Source organism: Spea bombifrons, chromosome 5, assembly GCF_027358695.1.
Source record: "Spea bombifrons isolate aSpeBom1 chromosome 5, aSpeBom1.2.pri, whole genome shotgun sequence".
NCBI lineage: Eukaryota > Metazoa > Chordata > Amphibia > Anura > Pelobatidae > Spea > Spea bombifrons.
The window spans coordinates 46,847,493-46,866,601 of NC_071091.1; the positions used below are offsets into that span (position 1 = coordinate 46,847,493).

The 19,109-nt window shown below is 43.4% G+C and overlaps 1 protein-coding gene across 1 annotated transcript in view; it reads left to right on the forward strand.

Annotated features, from left to right (window-relative positions):
• SACM1L (SAC1 like phosphatidylinositide phosphatase) overlaps window positions 1–19,109 on the forward strand; it is a 180,997-nt gene that overhangs the window by 134,347 nt on the left and 27,541 nt on the right. Inside the window, exons 18-19 of the mRNA XM_053467324.1 lie at window positions 3,842–3,934; window positions 18,836–18,893. Of these exons, the coding sequence (XP_053323299.1) occupies window positions 3,842–3,934; window positions 18,836–18,893 (151 nt within the window). The remainder of the gene's footprint in view (window positions 1–3,841; window positions 3,935–18,835; window positions 18,894–19,109) is intronic.

The following is a 19,109-nucleotide window of genomic DNA, read 5'->3' on the forward strand; positions in this document are numbered from 1 at the left end:
GAATGTTGCTGCAGCTCCGGCCTTCAAAGAGACAATCCTGTAATCTGGCTGGGGCTCTTAATCAGCCAGCACAGCCCTGTCTGCCCAGACGGCACCCGCCCTACAGGGGGAATAATACAGGTGGGGAAACCCATTGTATCCCTTAATCTCCTCACCTGATACATCCCCTGTATACTGATGGGATTTGTGAGGGGATGTGGCTGATGGGATTGGGGGTTAGGTTCGGTGCATAGTGAATGGAGATTGTATATAAGTTCTGTGTGTTTGTAATAAAGAGAGTTCTGTTTTAACCTCAAAGCATGAAGTCCTGTCTCATGACTGAGGGAAGTGCTGGTCTGTGACTGTTTTCTTCGGACAGCCACAGCGTGTCCCCTTACTGGGAGAGGGAAGGAGCTGACGGCCGGATGTGTCCAGTCTGGGGCACAAGACGATCCGTCACAGGGGGTTCTTGGGGTCTGAAATGGCTGAGGAGACAACAGCTGAGAAGAAAGGAGAAATATAGTGGCTGAGGGGTCAGATGGGGGGCTGAAGTGACTGGAGGGAAAAGTTGGGGGGTACCTTACCAGATGCCTCATCAGATGGGGGTGAGATGTCTGAAGAAGGCATCTGGGTCTTAAAGAGGCTGAAAGGGCAGTGAGGGGGTATAAGGCAGATTTGGACTGAAGACAGGCGTTAGCCTGACTAAAACACGGAAGTGAGGGTGGAAATATTATAATTTAAGTCAATTGATATATTTAAACAGTAAAAAAGGAAATAAAATAGCAAAAACAAACTTTCTTGCTTTAAGGTAAAAAAAAAAAAAAAAAAGTCAGGAAAAACAAGATACCCATGTGCATCTACTAATGACATCCGACAGGACATCACAAATTGCATCAACAATTGCACTGGAAAAAGAGTAAATAGATGAAGAGTCACATTGCAGTTGATGCCTGACACATTTATATCACTGTCAAACTGCCAGTGCTCTGGCTTGAACTAATAAGAGCTTTAAGTGTAAAGTTAGTGTTCCCAGATGATGTTTGGAGGTGCATCTTTGATGTTACTAGTGATGCCACTGATATAGTGGTTTGTGGTGTAATTAATTGTGGTATTTATGCTGTCATACTGAAATCATGGGTAAGGTAATCATGTAATTTGTGATGTCATTAGCAAAAGCACATGGGGGAGTGAACTTAATTTTGTGTTCAAGTTATCCTGTGTTTCCCAGCTGTTTTCCCAAACTGTGTTGCTGTAATGTCATAATATCAGCAACACCAAAACAGCTGAGGGGCCCTGGTGATTGGTCCCCGCAGTGACAATGTGTGCGATAATAAATATGGTGGTGGCGGTGGCATCCTTTAAAACGGCTTAAATTCTGAAAGAGTGTTGCTGAAATGCCTCAATATCGAGGCAGTCAGTAAGACTGAAATCCTACCCCAGGATGCACTGTGATCGGTCTGGAGAGCAGCCGCAAGCCTCTCGCTGTTGCCTCTGGCAGGATTGCAGCGCATACTAGAAAAAGAAGATCCCAAGAGGGTACTGCATTCAGTCATGCAAGTCAGTGGAGCCCAGCTTACTAATCGTAATGTGAATTGTAAAATAAAATACAAAAAAAATAGTTAAAAAAAAAAGTTAAAAAGTGGTTAAATGTAAAAATAAAGTAATTTCACTGTTAGAAGAACCATTCACTGCCAACAAAATGTAAAAACAAATCTTTTCCTAAAATCAGATCTTCACAAAAATCCTGGCATGGGTGGTATCACTGTACTCAGGAGATGTTGCTCAACACATATGTTAGATTGTTTGCCTGTGGTATATACCAGGGGCTTTAAATTTATACCTGAATTACAATGTGTCTGGGGGAAAAACACACAGAAATATTACCACAAACTTTTCCAAAGGCTTGTGGTAACATAAGTGCATGGAAAGAAAAATACAAGCATTTGAAATACCTTAGGGTGTCTAATTTTCACAAATTTATGGTTTAATGAGGTTAATTAAATTGGCCAGGTACAAAGATGTCTCACATATTACATGGGGCAGAATGATCACATGTAAAAATTCCAATTTGAAAAACTGAATTGTTTATGCCCCAAATGTGGCCTTTTAACACAAAAAAACATGACACATGCATGAATGGTATCACTGTAGTCAGAAAATGTTGCTGAAAACATATTGGGGTGTTGTTTGGCAGTGACATATACCAGGAACTGTAAGTTCATACCTGAAGTTCAATGTGTATGGAAAAAAACACAAATATACTAACTTTCAAAACAGCTGGTAGTGTTACTAGCATTTAAAATACCCTGGGTGTCTAGTTTTCAAACATATATGGTTAAATTGAATTGGCCAGCTTCAGGGATGTCCCAAATAGAACATGGGGCAGAATGCTAGGATTTGAAAAAAATGGTTTTAAAATTATTTTTATTATTATCTTTTATTTATATAGCGCCAACAATCTACGCAGCGCTTAATACAATACATATATTCAAGGGGTATGACAAGAAGAGAATCGACAGACTAAGACAAACCGATACATTAGGTGGAGAGAGCCCTGCTTGCAAGCTTACAATAAATGTTTCTTGTACCCATTGCACTATAACTTGCAAACAAAATGCTATTTCTAAAGTCATGATAAATAATAGTATAATTTTAGCATTTTTTAATTAGCTTTTGTATATGTGAAAGAAAAAAAAGTAATTTTCATTTTTTTAGTATAGTAAAATATGTGATCTCTAAAGAAAGCCCCTCGTGTCCTGAAAAGAAAAATAAAAACAATAAAAATAAAACCAGCTCTGTCCTTAAGGGGTTAATATAGAACCTGTTTGCTTATGGTACATATACACAACCTCTCAACAGTGCATTTAAATTATTCAAACACACATCATATACATTGCACACAACAGTTTATTATTACAGTTTATTATTACATGCCACACCTGCCATTTTGCTGTAAGTGATCTCTTAGTTTGATCTGTGTCTTCAAGCTGCGTACATCACAATATTACTGATAGTGAACAAGTTGAAACATTTTGTCTGTCCTGTACCACAATGAATTATTACCGTATATTACCGACCCCCCACCTTTTGAATATTAATTTAGGGGAAAAAACTATCTTTTCATATTTAATAAAAACTGATTGAGAAAAATGCATTTTTATTTGCCAACCTGCCCCCAGTTATGCACATCTGCCCCCCTTATATGCCACTCTCCCCCCCCCAGAAATGCCTTATACCCCGTATTCGCCATTCTGCCTCCCCGATATGCCACTCTGCCACCAGATATGCCTTATACCCCCTATATGCCGCTCTTCCCCCCCAGATATGCCTTATAAACCCCTAAATGCCACCCTGTCTCCCAGATATGCCTCTTGATGCCCTATTTCCCACTCTGCCCCCCCCGATATGCCTTATACACCCCTAAATGCCGCTCTGCCTCCCTGATATTCCTTTTAACCCCCACATGCCACTCTTACCCTTCCCCCGACTTACCAGTGCTTCCCTAGACTTGTCCTAGTGGGGCAGCTGGTGGAGGTCTGTGGGATGCGCTGGGCTTCTATGAATGAGCACCGGCATCCACCAGCTGCCAGAGAGGAGGATGCGGGTCCCCTGCAGCAGTGCGGGGGATCTTAGTCTTGTAGTCAGACCTCTATTTGAGGTCCGATTAGAAGACGACCTCAGATATAAGATGATGGTTATTTTTCAGAGCATTTGAAAGTATTTATAATCGAGCAAATACAGTATATTATCAAGTCCTGTGTCCATTTACTTCAGACATATAAATGTTACACTTTAAAGATTTTGGCACGATAAACAGCAGATTTATGCATAATGTATTTATTTTTTTTATAATGTTTTTAAGGATTCGATTGACTTATTCCTTGGAAATTATTCAGTGGAAGAAGGCTACTCAACAAGCCCTCTACATGTGCAGACAGATTGGAAATTTCTTGCGGTATGATATTTTGCCCTTCCATATAATTTACTTGATCTTCTTTGATGGGTATCCATCTGTTTAGGTGGCAATCCTGTATAACAATTTTATGCTTCCAGGTTTTTATTTTGTTAGCTTAGTACCCTTTGATATAAACTTAAAACCCAGGCATATTCCATACCCTAAAGACTGAAGTTTTTTTTGCCTTACATTCTTCATTATGGTTCTCTTTTTCATATTTAGCATACACACATACATTGTTTATTGTTTTTTTCCCTGTGTGTTTGTATATATGAACAACACATGACATATTACACAGTCTCATGATTTGTAATGTTTAAAAAAAAAAAAAGCCAAAATGGAGAAGCTATGTGCTAAAAACTAAGTATACCCTTACTGCTTCCATAGGAATTGAGATGCCACATAGTAGACAAATCAAATGCCCTTGATAAATTGATCTTCAGCAAGTGTGACCACCTCTATAAAAGCCAAAGTTTTAGCAGTTTGCTGGTCTGGAGCATTCAGGTGTGTGTTAACACAATGTCAAAGAGGAAAGACATCAGCAATGATCTTAGAGAAGCAATTGTTGCTGCCCATCAATCTAGTAAGGGTTATAAAGGTATTTTCAAACAATATTAAATGTCAGTGTGAATGATTATTCAGAAGTGGAAAACATTCAAGAATTGCCCATCTTTCCAGGAGTGAACTTCCCAGCAAATTCATCCAAAGGTCAGACTGTGTAATGCTCAGAACAATTACAAGAAACCCAAGAGTTACATCTCAGACGCTAAGCTTAAACGGTGTTGCTGTAATGCCTCGATGTTGAGGCATTCAGCAACACCGAGATCGGCATCATGGGCCATGTCTGGCCCCTCCCCGGGGCGTCAACATCCGCCATACATTGTATGGCGGCGGACGCCCGTTTTAAAAGCGTTTAGGAGGCGATCAACTATCACCTCCTAAACTTCAATGGTGTCGCTGGAATGCCTCGATCAGGAGGCATTCAGCGACACCAAACACTTACCCCAGGACCAGCTGTGACAACCTGTGACAACGGTCACAGCCGCAACTGCCGGTGATCTTCGCCATCCGCAAGATGGCGGCCGCTCGGGGAAAAAAAAATAATAAAGATGAAAAAGTTCGCTAGGTGGTCTCCAGACCCTCTAGAGAACTCTGGCTCCACTTGGAGGTTGAATACAGGTACTGCATTCAACCATACAAGTCAATGGATCCCAGCTTTCTAATCACTATGTGATTAGTAAAATATTAAAAAAAAGGAAAAAAAAAAAAAAAAACATGGTAACATTTAAAAATTATGCATCAGAGGAACTATCCAGTTCCAGCAAAATGTAAAAAAAAAAAGTCCTAAAAGAATAAAATAAATTAAATAAAGTTTATTATTATGAGCAAATGCTAAAATTAGCGCTGTATCTTCCCAAAAATCCTGACATGGAAAAATTTAAATAAAAGCATTTCAAATACCCAAGGGGTGTCTAATTTAAAAAAAAATGAATGGTTTGATGGGGTAAATTGGAGTGGCCGAGCTTAAAGATAGGACATAGGCACAGACTGACCGAAATGGGGAAAAAAGAGCGCACTTCCAAAATGTGGGATTTTAACCCCAAACACCAGACAAACCCATACATGTGGGGTATGACTGTATTCAGGAGATGCTCCTGAACACACATTGGGGTGTTGTTTGATAGTGACCTATACCTGGAGCTATAAATTTATACCTAAAGTACTATTTGTGTGAAAAAAATACCAAAAAAAATGCTACCACAAAGTGTGGCAAAGGCTGGTGGTAGAATCTGATGCATGGAAAGGGTTAAATACTACCATTTTAAGTACCTTGGGGTGTCTAGTTTTCAAAAATATATGGTTTGATGGGGTAAATTGTAGTGGCCGGGCTCAAAGATAGGGCATAGGCATAGACTGACCGAAATAGGGGAAAAAAAGCGCACTTCCCGAATGTGGCCTTTTAACCCCAAACAGCAGTCAAACCCATGCATGGGTGGTATCACTGTACTCAAGAGATGTTGTTGAACAGATATTAGGGTGTTGTTTGATAGTGATGTATACCTGGAGCTATACATTTATACCCAAAGTACAATTTGTGTAAAAAAAAATCCCAAAAAAATACTACCACAAAGTGTGGCAAAGGCTGGTGGTAGAATGTCATGCATGGGAAGGGTTAAAATACTAGCATTTGAAATACCTTGGGGTGTCTAGTTTTCAAAAATATATGGTATGATGGGTAAAATTGAATTAGCCGGCTTCTAAGATGGTCCTATTAGGACATGGGGGCAGAATGACCAGATGTAAAAGTAAAAAAATGTGCACTTCCTAAATGTGGCGTTTTACCTCCCAAACAACCCGACAAACCCATGCATGGGGGGTATGACTGTACTCGGGAGATGTTGCTGAACACATATTGGGGTGTTGTATACCAGGAGCTGTAAATCCATACCTGAAGAGCAATTTTAGCGATAAAAAACACAAAATAAATTACTACCACAAAGTTTGACAAAGACTGGTGGTAGACTGCATGAAAAGAGTTAAAATTCTAGCATTTGAAATACCTTGGGGTGTCTAGTTTTCAAAAATATATGATTTAATGGGGTAAATTGCATTGGCCGGCTTCAAAGATACCCGAAATGGCACATGGGAGGAAGAATTACCAGATTTGGAAAAAATGGTTTTGAAATAGCAAAACGCTACTTGTACTTAATGCTCCATAACTTGCAGAAAAAAAGCAAAAAAACATAAAAACATTGGGTATTTCTAAACTCAGGACAAATAGAATATATTTAGTAGGTTTTTTCATTAGCTTTTTTGGATGAGTAAAAGATTTTTGGGGTAAAAGTCAGAAAATGTGGGGTTTTTTTTTTTTTTTACATTTTTCATCATATTTTATTACTTTTTTATGGGAAATTAGATAATATGATCAAAACAATGGTATCTGAAGAAAGCCCTGCTTGTCCTGAAAAAAACAACATATAATTTGTGTGGGTTCACTAAATGAGTGAGGAGAAAATTACATCTAAACACGAACACCGCAAAAGTGTTCCCTCGGTCCCAGTGGTACAAAAGGTAAAACACAGCCTGATCTTTAAGGGGTTAAGAGAGTTGTGCATAAGCAAATGCCTGCAAACCCCAATAAATTGTAGCAAAAGGTTGTAAAGAGGAGTGAACCAAAATTCCTCCGCAAATATGTGAGAAACTGATAGTCATACAGAAATCGATTACTTCAAGTTGGTAACTGATAAAGGTAGTCCTACAAGCTATTGAATTACCGTATTTGCTCGATTATAAGACGACCCTGATTATAAGACGACCCCCCAAAATCAAAATATTAATTTAGGAAAAAAACAAAAAACCTGAATATAAGACTACCGTATAGGAAAAAAGTTTTACTAGTAAATATTAATTCATGTAAACTAATTTTCATATTTAATAAAAGCTATGATTGAGAAAAATATATTTTTTATTTCCTTTTATTTGCCAACCTGCCCCCCCAGTTATGCACATCTGCCCCCAGGCTTGCCACTCTGCCCCCAGAAATGCCTTATACCCCCCTATTTGCCACTCTGCCCCATGATGTACCTTTTAACCCTCTATATGCCGCTCTGCCTCCAGAAATGTCTTATACCCTCCTATATGCCACTGTGCCCCATGATATGCCTTTTAACCCCCTATATGCCCCTCTGCCCCATGATATGCCTTATACCCCTATATGCCACTCTGGCATATAGGGGGTTAAAAGGCATATCATGTGGCTGAGTGGCATATAGGGGGTTAAAATGCATTTCTGGAGATATATATATACTGCTAACAGCAATCACACTCCTATCAAGCCAAGGCAGCCAGTACATGCTGGAACCTGGGGATGTTAGAAGTGTGATTACAGCCTCCCTATGCCATGCTACCACCCCCACCCCCCTTACACATCCATGCTATCACACACACACTCATTCACAAACATTTAAATACTCATTCATTCCATTAATCACACATACACACACACACGCTCAAACCCCCCACCCCCTTACCTGAACTGCAGATCTCCCACTCGCAGACTTCTGCATCTGCAGGGGCCCGACTGTGCGAGCAACTTCTCTGGCCCCGCCCCCAGAGGAAGGAGGGGGGCGGTAGAGTTATGTGAGGACTGTGCTAGCTTCCTGTTTCCTGCTGTTAATAGCAGAGACGCTGCTCGCGATCAAAGCCCGGTAAGCAGCACGGCCGAAGCAGAATGAGGTCTGATTAGAAGACGACCTCGATTATAAGACGAGGGGTATTTTTCAGAGCATTTGCTCTGGAAAAAACCTCGTCTTATAATCGAGCAAATACGGTATAAGGTGTACACGGTTTTTCACACATGGCTTCTCCGTTTTGGCTTTATTTATGTTAAATAAACCATTACTCGGTATAATATGTCATGTTTTGTTGTTCATCTGATGTTGTATGTACCTAATTTTTAGACCTCCTAAGGAGCAGATGATTGTTACTATGTCCTGATATGTAAAATCATAGAGTTCAAAGTCACTTTTTGCCTTCAGAGCTGCCTTTATTTTTGTGGCATACTTTTTTGCCTTCAGAGCTGCCTTTATTTTTGTGGCATACTTTATACAAGGTGCTGGAAACATTCCTCAGAGATTTTGGTCCATATGGACATGATGGCATCACGCGGTTGCTGCAGATTTGTTGGCTGCACATCCATGATGCCTGACAGCCAGCCTCCTCCCTATTGCATATGGGCCCTGACATTGTAAAAACTTCTGTGGCTACCCACAGCAGGATATCATCTCATCACTTGCTGAGGGGGTTATTCCTGGCAGACGGCCAGGATCTGCAACCAGGGAGTGACCGCCATTGTTTTACTTTAATATCAACCCCCTCTACCACATGGTGCACTACTAAGTTGCCCCCCCTCCCCCGAGTTCCACCACTACAGACAATTAACCCTGGGCAAACCTTGGAACTGATTTTGGCCAGTAATAGATAGTGGAAGTTGGGACCCCATTGTATGGTTTATCCCTTTACTGACCCTGTTGTGTCTGGGAGGCAGATTAATGGGGCGGTTTGTATCCCAATTTCTTGTTTTATGTTAATTTGTGCTTTGCTGGCTGTAGCCCTGTGTGTGAAAAATAAAGTAGTGTTCGTTTTGGTTATACCCTACATTGAGTCTCGGCTAGTGACTGGGAAACCGGGGAAAGAGCGTGTTGTCCCAAGCTAAGGGAGCACAAGTCAGCGGAGGTAGTCGGTCGGACTATCCAGCTCTGTGACATTGGTGGCAGCGGTGGGATTGCTTCCTAGTTTGAGGGACACTTCCTTCCCATCGGGATCTATCTCCAAGACAGGGAACGGAAGTCAGCTATGCAGAGCTGATCCAGAGCAATTGTGCCTGCCTGAAGCTCTGGAGGGAGGTTCTCCACTTGGAAATTAAATACGAGGGGAAAAGCCACCCAACCTTTGAGGAAAGGTTCTGGCTCCAGCGGAATTTGCTGATACCGTTCCTGGGGAAGCAGCCAAAAGAGAATGGTGGCTGAGCTGGAGGTGCTGGTCCAGACAGAGCTGAATTTGGATAATGGATATCGGGCTCTGCGATGGTACGCAGCACAGCTGTGCCCTGGGTATTAAGGTCCAACAGAGGGCTATAGCTTCGGCGGCCCGGGATTATTATTGGAAAGTATGGAAAAGGATCCCGACTTCGGTAGTGCATCAGAGTGTCGGGAGGGGGGGAGACCTCCAGGAGAGAAGGGCGGAGGATATCCCATGCGTGCCCGAGCTGTGGGCTGACCTGGATTATTTGGTCACACAAGAATGGGAACTGAAACAGGCATATCAAGAGCTGTTTTGGCCTGTTCAACAGTATGCCCCAGTGACCATGGATTCTATGGATTTTACTGAGTGACATACAGGGATATAAATAGAATAAGATTAATATTTAAGATCTTCTTGATCCAAGGAGAAATCCGATTGCCTCTTGTCAAGTCAAGAAGGAATTTTTTTCTCCTGATGGCAGAATTCGAAGTAGCTTAATTAGGGTTTTTTTGCCTTCTTTTGGGTCAAGAATAGGAAGGTTAGGTAGAAGGGTTGAACTTGATGGACTTAGGTCTTTTTTCAACCTTATGAACTATGTAACTATGTAACTGAGTGGTCACCTAAGGATGTTGACCCAGGAGGGGTGGATGGGACTGCGGCCTCCACCCTTGAGTCAAAGGGATACTGGGCAGCTAACCCAGATCCAATACCCGAGCTACATAACTTTTCCTCCATTACTGGATCCAGAGATTGTGGATTTAATTGATTTTATAATTAGGATGTTGGTCCAGGAGGGCTTGCAATTGGCTTCCCTTCCCAGGGAAAGGAAGAGTTTTCTGGGTGTATTGGATGGGACTCAGGTCTCCACTAGCACCCACCCAGCAGAAGAGCTGCCATCAGGGCAGAGTGTCCCTGGCCTCTGCCTGCTCCCTTCCCGGTTTCCTGAGCCTGACCACAGTAACCTTGTAGGGTCCAGTCAGGCAGTCCCAGAGACTGTGGTAGTGGATGGGACTGCGGTCTCCACACCTGGGTCGCCGGAATGTTGGGCAGTTGGCCCAGATCCCCACTCCCCAGCAGAAGTGCTGGCATCAGGGCAGAGTACTGCTGGTCTCAAACCACCCCTCCCCCTTGTTCCTGAGTCTGACCATGACACTCTCGCAGTGCCCACTCAGACCACCCTAGCCGAAATACTGGCAATAGGAGAGAGGCAGGGCGGTCCCTCTCTACCAGCACTGGAGGTCCCTTCAAGCCCCATAGAAGAGCTTTCTCCTGGTCAGAGCGCAGCTGGACATCCCTCCACCAGAGGATGGTAGAAAACCAGCACTGGGGGACATGTATCCCATAAAGGTGGGTGAGACTGTGGTCGCTACCTGTGATCCCCAGAAATGCTGGGCAGCTGGCTCAGATCCCCAACCCAGGATTGAAGGGGCTCCCGCCACTCTGTCGTTTCCCCAGTGGCTGAGAAGACTCCAGAGAGAAGGTGCAGTTGGCAATTCTCTCCAGCGGCAGTTATATTTTTCAGGATAGCCAGAGGTCAGGCGGGTGAGTAGTGCTCTTGGAGGGACAGATTGTTTGGGGCACCAGTTTTGGGAGGGCATTGATGGGCAAAAATGAACTGACTATGGAGTCAACCCGTTTGGGGTCTCCTCCTGAGTGAGCCCCATTCGGAAGGGGGAGAAATGTGACGGAACCCTCCATCACTGGGGCCCCTGGAGAGGCCTGATAGCCAGCCTCCTCCCTATTGCCTATGGGCCCTGACTTTGTAAAGACTTCTGTGTCTACCCCCAGCAGGATATCATCTCATCACTTGCTGAGGGGATTATCCCTGGCAGACAGCCAGGATCTGCAACCCCACCCCATGGTACACTGCTATGTTGCCCCCCCCCCTCCAGTTCCACCACTACAGACATTTACCCTGGCCAAACCTTGGAAAGGATTTTGGCCAGTAATAGATAGTGGAAGTTGGGACCCCATTGTTTGGTTAATCCCTTTACTGACCCTGTTGTCTCTGGGAGGCAGATTAAGGGGGCGGTTTGTAGCCCAATATCTTGTTTTATGTTGATGTGTGCTTTGCTGGCTATATCCAGCCCTGTGTGTGAAAAGTAGTCTTCATTTGGTTATACCCTACACTGAGTCTCGGCTGGTGACTGGGAAACCGGGGAAAGAGTGTGTTGTCCCAGGCTAAGGGAGCACAAGTCAGCAGAGGTAGTCGGTCAGACTCAGCCCAAAGTGTGCTAAGAAAATGTCCCCCACACCATTACACCACCACCACCAGCAGCCTGAAGCTTTGATACAAGGCATGATGGATCCATGCTTCATGTTGTTTACGCCAAAGTCTGACCCTGCCATCTGAATGTCGCAGCTAGAATTGAGACTCATCAGACCAGGCAATGTTCTTCCAGTCTTCCATTGTAAAATTTTTGGTTTGCCTGTGCGGATTGTAGCCTCAGTTTCCTGCTCTTAGCTGACACGAGTGGCAGTCTATGTGGTCTTCTGTTGCTGTAACCTATCTGCTTCAAGGTTCGACGTGTTGTGCATTCAGAGATGGTATTCTGCATACCTTGGTTGTAACGAACCAGTCTGCCCATTCTCCTCTGACATCAACAAGGCATTTTCGTCCACACAACTGCCACTCACTGGATATTTTTTCAGACCATTCTCTGTAAACCCTAGAGATGGTTGTGTGTGAAAATCCCAGTAGATCAGCAGTTTATCTGGCATCAACAACCATCAAAATTGAATAAATGCAAAAGCCAGCTCACCTCCCTATGTATTCGTCTGTACAGATCCCCACAGACTCGATGCGTGGAATAAAAACAAATGAAAAGAAGGGGTCGATCCAGCACTTGAATGAAAAAACTTCCATCTTTTATTTTACTTCAATATTAAAAACATAGTTCATACCTGAGTGCACCTACGTGCACAGGAGACCCGAAATCTGGACGCGTTTCGAGCGGCACCCCGCTCTTATCACCACTGAATTTGTTTCCCTTAAATAGTGTGACGTAAACAGTGTGAGCACGACAACATAACCTACAGCAAATATATGAATATCATTAACCCCCCAAAAAAGTATCAGTAAGGCTATTACATGTATAGTATATTAAATCCCCTTTCTTCCCCTTTCTGATGCTTGGTTGGAACTTCAGCAAGTTGTCTTGACCATGTCTACATGCCTAAATGCACTGAGTTGCTGCCATGTGATTGGCTGGTTAGCTATTTGTGTTAACCAGTTGTACAGGTGTACCTAATAAAGTGGCCAGTGAGTGTATATGTGTGATGATGAAAAAAGTAAAAACATGCTTTGGAAATACCTTGTGTATATAGCTTTTCTATAGATCTCTAGCATTTACAAGACAGATATTATACCGGGTGTTGGATACCCTGTGACGGGACGCCCTGTACCCCAACTGGGTACTCCCGCCAAACTACGCTTCCTCCTGCCGGGACACCAGCGGTCAACTCCTTCGGCGCGAGACAGAAGCAGCCTTGTAGAGAGAAGGGGGTTGCTCAGGGCCAGCCCAAGGCATAATGCCGCCTGGGGCGAAGTTTAAAATGCCACCCCCCCATTATCTACCCTTCTTCTACTGCACCCCCCCTTATCTACCCTTCCTCCCCCTCCCTATTATCTACCCTTCTCCTCCCTCCCTCCCTCCTTATTATCTACCCTTCCCCTCCCTCCATCCCTCCCTCCCTATTATCTACCCTTCCTCTCCCTCTCTATTATCTATACCCCCCCCCTTGTACTTACCTTTCAGCAGTCCTGCGGCGAGTATCCCTGCTCGGTCTTGGTGCCGGCTTGTAATGCTGAGCGCCGGAAATGACAATGAGTGCACTCAGCATTACAAGCCGGCACCGAGACTAGAGGACTCGCAGAGGAGAGGGGCGCAGAGCGGGTACTGAAAACTTGGTAAGCGAAAGCCACTCGGCCCCCTCTCTCTCTTCCGCTTTAAAAAAAAAAAAAAAAAAAGGGCTTGGGGCACTCTGCTCCATGGTAGGGCCTGTGTTGGTGCTGTGGCACGCACTGACGGTGGTACAGCATACCGCTTATCAGTATATACTGAGGCAAACATTAACGGGGGTACAGCATAACCTCTATCACGATATACTAAGCCAAACATTGATGTGGTGTATGGGTTGCACCGAAATGAAAATTCTGGACCGAAACCGAAAATTCACTTGGCCAAAGCCAAAAATGACCCCCCACCTTTAAAAACGAAAAAAAAAAACTATTTTATTAAAAGTTACACACCAAAATTAGACAAAAAAATATATATAATACATATAATATATATATATATATATATTGTTATTATATATTTTTCTGCCCATTTTGGTGTTACTTTTAATAAAAGTGGAAATAAAAGTGGACCAATATTGGACAAAAAAAATCAGCAATTATACATATATATTTAATATTATTAACAGCAATCACACTCCTATCATGCCTAGGCAGCCAGTACATGCTGGCACCTGGGCATGATAGGAATGTGATTACAGCCTTCCTATGCCATGCTATCCCACCCCCACACTTACACATCCATGCTATCACACACATACACTCGTTCACAAACATTCATTCACAAACATCTAGCATAAACTACAGCAGAACACCCATCACTCTCACACACTTACTAATCCACTCTCACTGAATGTTTTCCTACCTTTTCTCTATCACTGTCACTTTTCGTCCTCCTCTTCGTTCTTGGAGCTTCTTCTTCTTCTGTGTCCTGTCTTTCTAGTCAGTGCGGAAGGCGTGGCTTCAGTGTTGTGTGCCAGGATATGACATCAAATCCTGATGCACAGCATCAGTTGCCGCGCTTGATTGACTTTAAGCAAGTTAGAGGTAGATCCTTGATCTAACCAACCGAGCCTGCTCCTCTAGCAGCAGACATTACTGTCTGTCTCTGGAGGGGTGCGGTTGTGGTGGCACCCCCCTGATGAGCGGCATCCGGCAGAGACTTTCTAGTTTTCTTTGCCTGAAGCATGATTAAATTATTGTCAATTTTGAAGAATAATGGATCAGGTACTACTATTTGAAACCTTCTCAGTGTAAGAATGTGTGTGTTTTCTGTACAACCGTAGCTCAATGGTGTATCCCATCTTTAAAAATTCTACTTCTGATGTTACACCTTTTCTTTCACCTCGATACCAACTTTCATTGTTACAGGGCTTCAAGAGTGTTTTTATGATCCATTTATACATCACCCAAGCTAAAATGTCATCTGGCTCCTCAGAACAGCCTTTGTTGAGGGGTTGATTCCCATGATGATGAGGCAGCACTGTGTGACTGTGAGATACGATAGCTGGCCAGTGCTGCAGGGGGGGCAGAGGCCATGCCCCCCTACATCATCCTGTGCCCCCCAATTAAAACGGCGTCCTTTTTTGTGCAAGGAAGATTGATGTGGAGGAGAGAGAAGCGCCAAGTGGTTGCTCGTTAATTCGTTTTCAGCAACCACTCAACGCCCCACACTCTCCTACGCGAGGCCTTTGTCCTGGTCGCAATGCCGTCACATACCGCCGCTCAGCAGTGAAGCAGCGCACACCACGGCAGAGCAGCGAGGCAGAGGCCTTGTGCTCCCACTGCAGGACTTCTGCAAAGTAAGTGAACAACAAAGGGGGCAGAGGGGGTAGATTAATTGTGTGAATGATAATATAAATTAATGTGTGAATGAATTGTGTGAATGAGAGAGAGAATTAATGAATATGTATAAATTAGTGAGTGACTGTAAAAGTTTTTGTGTGTATCATAGATGTATAATTGATTTGTGGAAAGGCAAAGATGGCACAAGCAGGGTGTTTAAGTCTTGGGCACCAAGATGGCACAGGGCTTGCTGTTTGGGGACAAAGATGTCATACACTGGGCTGTTTGGGGACAAAGATGGCATGTCCTATGTGTGTAATTTGGGTACCAGGCAGGTTCTATGTTGGCAATGTGGATGCCAAGGCTGGCCTTTGGGGCGTGCAACCTGTGATCTATGCTTGTAATTTAGGGGTTTTTATCTATACCTTTAATGCTGAGTTTTTATGTGAATTCTGGTTGATCTATACCCCCACATTATGTTGCTGTATATCTGCTATGCTATGTTTCCATACATTATTTATGTATACCAGCAAATACAGGGTTTGTATGTCTTATTCATTTGATCTGTACATGCATGTGCTGTTTACATGTGTTTATTTGATCTATACCTAAACTACAGGGTGTAAGTGAATGAGGGGACAAAGGGATGATTACAGGGGAGAGGACCTCTCAATGTCACGGCAGGGTCAGAAGGAGGGAAGACTGCACCCCGGAGTAGATCCTGTATGTGGCACCCCCCACACACCCATACACACAAAAACATTTTTTATCTGTATGTCAACGTGGAAGGCCTCTGCCCCTACAACAGCCTGCCTGTGCCACCGCTGCCCATTTAGCAACCTGCCTGTGCCACCTCTGCCCCTGAAATAGTTTGCCTGTGCCACCTCTACCCCTGATGCAGCCTGCCTGTGCCACCTCTACCCCTGATGCAGCCTGCCTGTGCCACCTCTGCCCCTGATGCAGCCTGCCTGTGCCCTGTAGCAACCTGCCTGTGCCTCTTTTGCTCCTGTAGCAACCTGCCTGTGCCTCTTTTGTCCTTGTAGCAACCTGCCTGTGCATCCTTTGCCCCTGTAGCAACCTGCCTGTGCCTGCTTTGCCCCTCAAGCAACCTACCTGTGTCTCCTTTGCCCTTCAAGCAACCTACCTGTGCCTCCTTTGCCCCTGAATCAACCTACATGTGCCTCCTTTGCCCCTGAATCAACCTACCTGTTCCTCCTTTGCCCCCTGAAGAAACCTGCCTGTGCCTCATTTGCCCCTGAAGCAACCTGCCTGTGCCTCATTTGCCCTTGAAACAGCCTGCTCCTGAAACAACTTGCCCCTGGGAAAAGCCTGCCTGTGCCATCCCTGCCCCCATCAGCCTGCCTGTTCCATTTCTGCCTCTAAACACTAACTTACTACTAACTTCATTTATTCACCCACTAACATTCATTCACCCACTTACGCATTTCCTTGGTCCGAGGGCCGTCCAGACGTCAGCGGCCCAGCCGTTTCCTCATACAGTGTGCGGGCGTACCGCCCCTCTCGCCCTACTTTAGTTACGCTACTGGAGCGGGGCCCAAGGAAATGCTTTCCCGGGATCGAGTTTTTTTAATCTAAAATATATTGGCAACATGGTGTAATATATATATAATGTTAATATATATTGGCAGCAGGGGCTAATTTTAATACCGTATTGGCTCGATTATAGGCCGCACCCGATTATAGGCCGCTCCCTATAGGTTAGGTGCTTTTTTTAAAGAAAAATTTAGATTTTTAGAAAAAATACACATTAGTGGAATAGTAAAACAGTATTCTAACACACTGTATTTTAAAATTTTTGGTATCTATTATGCAGTTAGTCAACAATTATTACACACAAACAGAAAACCAATAGCCATTTTAACCCCTTAATGACAATTGCCGGTTCTGGCACGTCATGCACTAACATCAAAGATACCCGAAATGGCAGATGGGGGAAGAATTACCAGATTTGGAAAAAATGGCTTTGAAATAGCAAAACGCTACCTGTACTTATTGCCCCATAACATGTAGAAAAAAGCAAAAAACACATAAAAACATTGGGTATTTCTAAACTCAGGACAAATAGTAGAATCTATTTAGCAGGTTTTTTCTGTACCTTTTATATATGAGTAAAAGATTCTTTAACTAAAAGTTAGAATTAGATTTTATTCAAAATTTTTCACCATATTTAATACTTTTTTTAATAGTTAATAGTAAATAATATGATACAATCAAAACAATATCATCTAAAGAAAGCCCTTCGTGTCCTGAAAAAAACAATATATAACTTGTGTGGGTTCAGTACACGGTAAAGAAGAAAATTACAGCTAAACACGAGCAGCGCAGAAATGTTAAAACGGCCATTGTCACAAAGGGTACAAAAAGTAAAATCAGCCTTTGTCACGAAGGGGTTAATGCACCTTACTTATAGATATGCCCCTTTGCCCCCAGATATGCTGCCACTCTGCTCCGTCAGATATTCCACTCTGCCCCCAGATATGCTGCCATTCTGCCCACCCCAGATATGCTGCCACTCTGCCCCCCCCAAGATATGCTGCCACTCTGCCCCCCCCAAGATATGCTGCCATTTGCCCCCCCAGATATGCTGCCATTCGCCCCCCCCCCCGATAGGCTGAGACAGCCTCCCCTTCCAGCACTTTCCATGGGGGGGGGTGCGCCAGCAAGGGAGATTGTTAAAGCACATCACGCAGACGTTCACCGGCTGCGGCTATGCGAGCATAAACAACTTCCGCTGCCTGCGCATCTGCACACTGTGCTTTAACAATCTCCCTTGCCAGCATATACCCCCCCCCCATGGAAAGTGCTGGCAGGTGAGGCTGTCTCAGCACATCGCGTAGATGTCCACGGATGCCGGAGAGTAGGATCCAGGTCCCCTGCACCGTTGCGGGGGATCTGGATCCTAACCCTGCTTCCTGTCCGGTGCCCAGAACTGCATGACCTGGACGTCGGGCAATACAAATTGAGCATTACTGCGCTAAACCCTGAATATAGGGCGCACCCCCACTTCGGGCAAATACGGTATATATTGGCAGCAGGGGCTAATGTTAATATATATTGGCAGCAGGTGCTAATATTAAACAATGATAACTGCCAGTTCAGCTTTTGTTCTGAAATCATATTTCAATCACGGCCTTTACTTCAAATAGATGACTACATATTATGTAGATGAAAATGTATATCTATCGCATATATATATACATATTTATATGTTGTGTTTTATAATTGCCCCCCCCACTTTGGTCCCTGTCTCCCCCCTAAATATGAAAGCTGGAGAAGCCACTGCAGTGCTGTGAACTGTATATGAGCATATACATGATTACACACACACATCCATATACATAATGAATACACTGATGCATGTACTGACAGAATATTACTTATGTTAACACACATGCACAAACTGTCCAACACAAAAATCAAATGTCTGTTTTAAGGGTATTTGCAAATCGTAAAAATTGTTACTTTGTAGTTTTAGCTAAAATAAACACATTTATAGTAATAAGAACATTGCCCTTACTGCTTATGAAATTTCAGCAGCAGAAAAGGGTGGCTCACATGCGCCCTGCTTTGACTGCAAGTTGCAGATTGTCGGGATTTAATCATATTTTAGCAGCTTGAACAGGATCTGTATATGCCACCTTGCAGGCATCATGCCACTCTAAGCCTATGAGCCAAGATTCTATCCATTGTTTTCCTTAAATGTGACTTATTTAGTTGTTAGATTGAAATAGATTATCTTAAGCATTATAATAACAATTTTATATTTTCCACAGCTACCAATCATCATGGTGGTTGCCTTTTCAATGTGCATTATCTGCTTGCTTATGGCTGGTAAGTATTGTGTACTTTTGCTTGTGAAATTTTTAAACTGGGGTATTTTGATACCTTACAGAGAAAAGATTTATTGCATTTTGCGGTGTATTTGATTAAATGTAGTTTCCTTTTAACACATTGGTCCAGTAGCATAACTGTAAGCATGGTATGTGATTTGAAAATAATGACCTCGCACAATTTATGAAAAACAGGTATTTTTATTTTAACTAATCT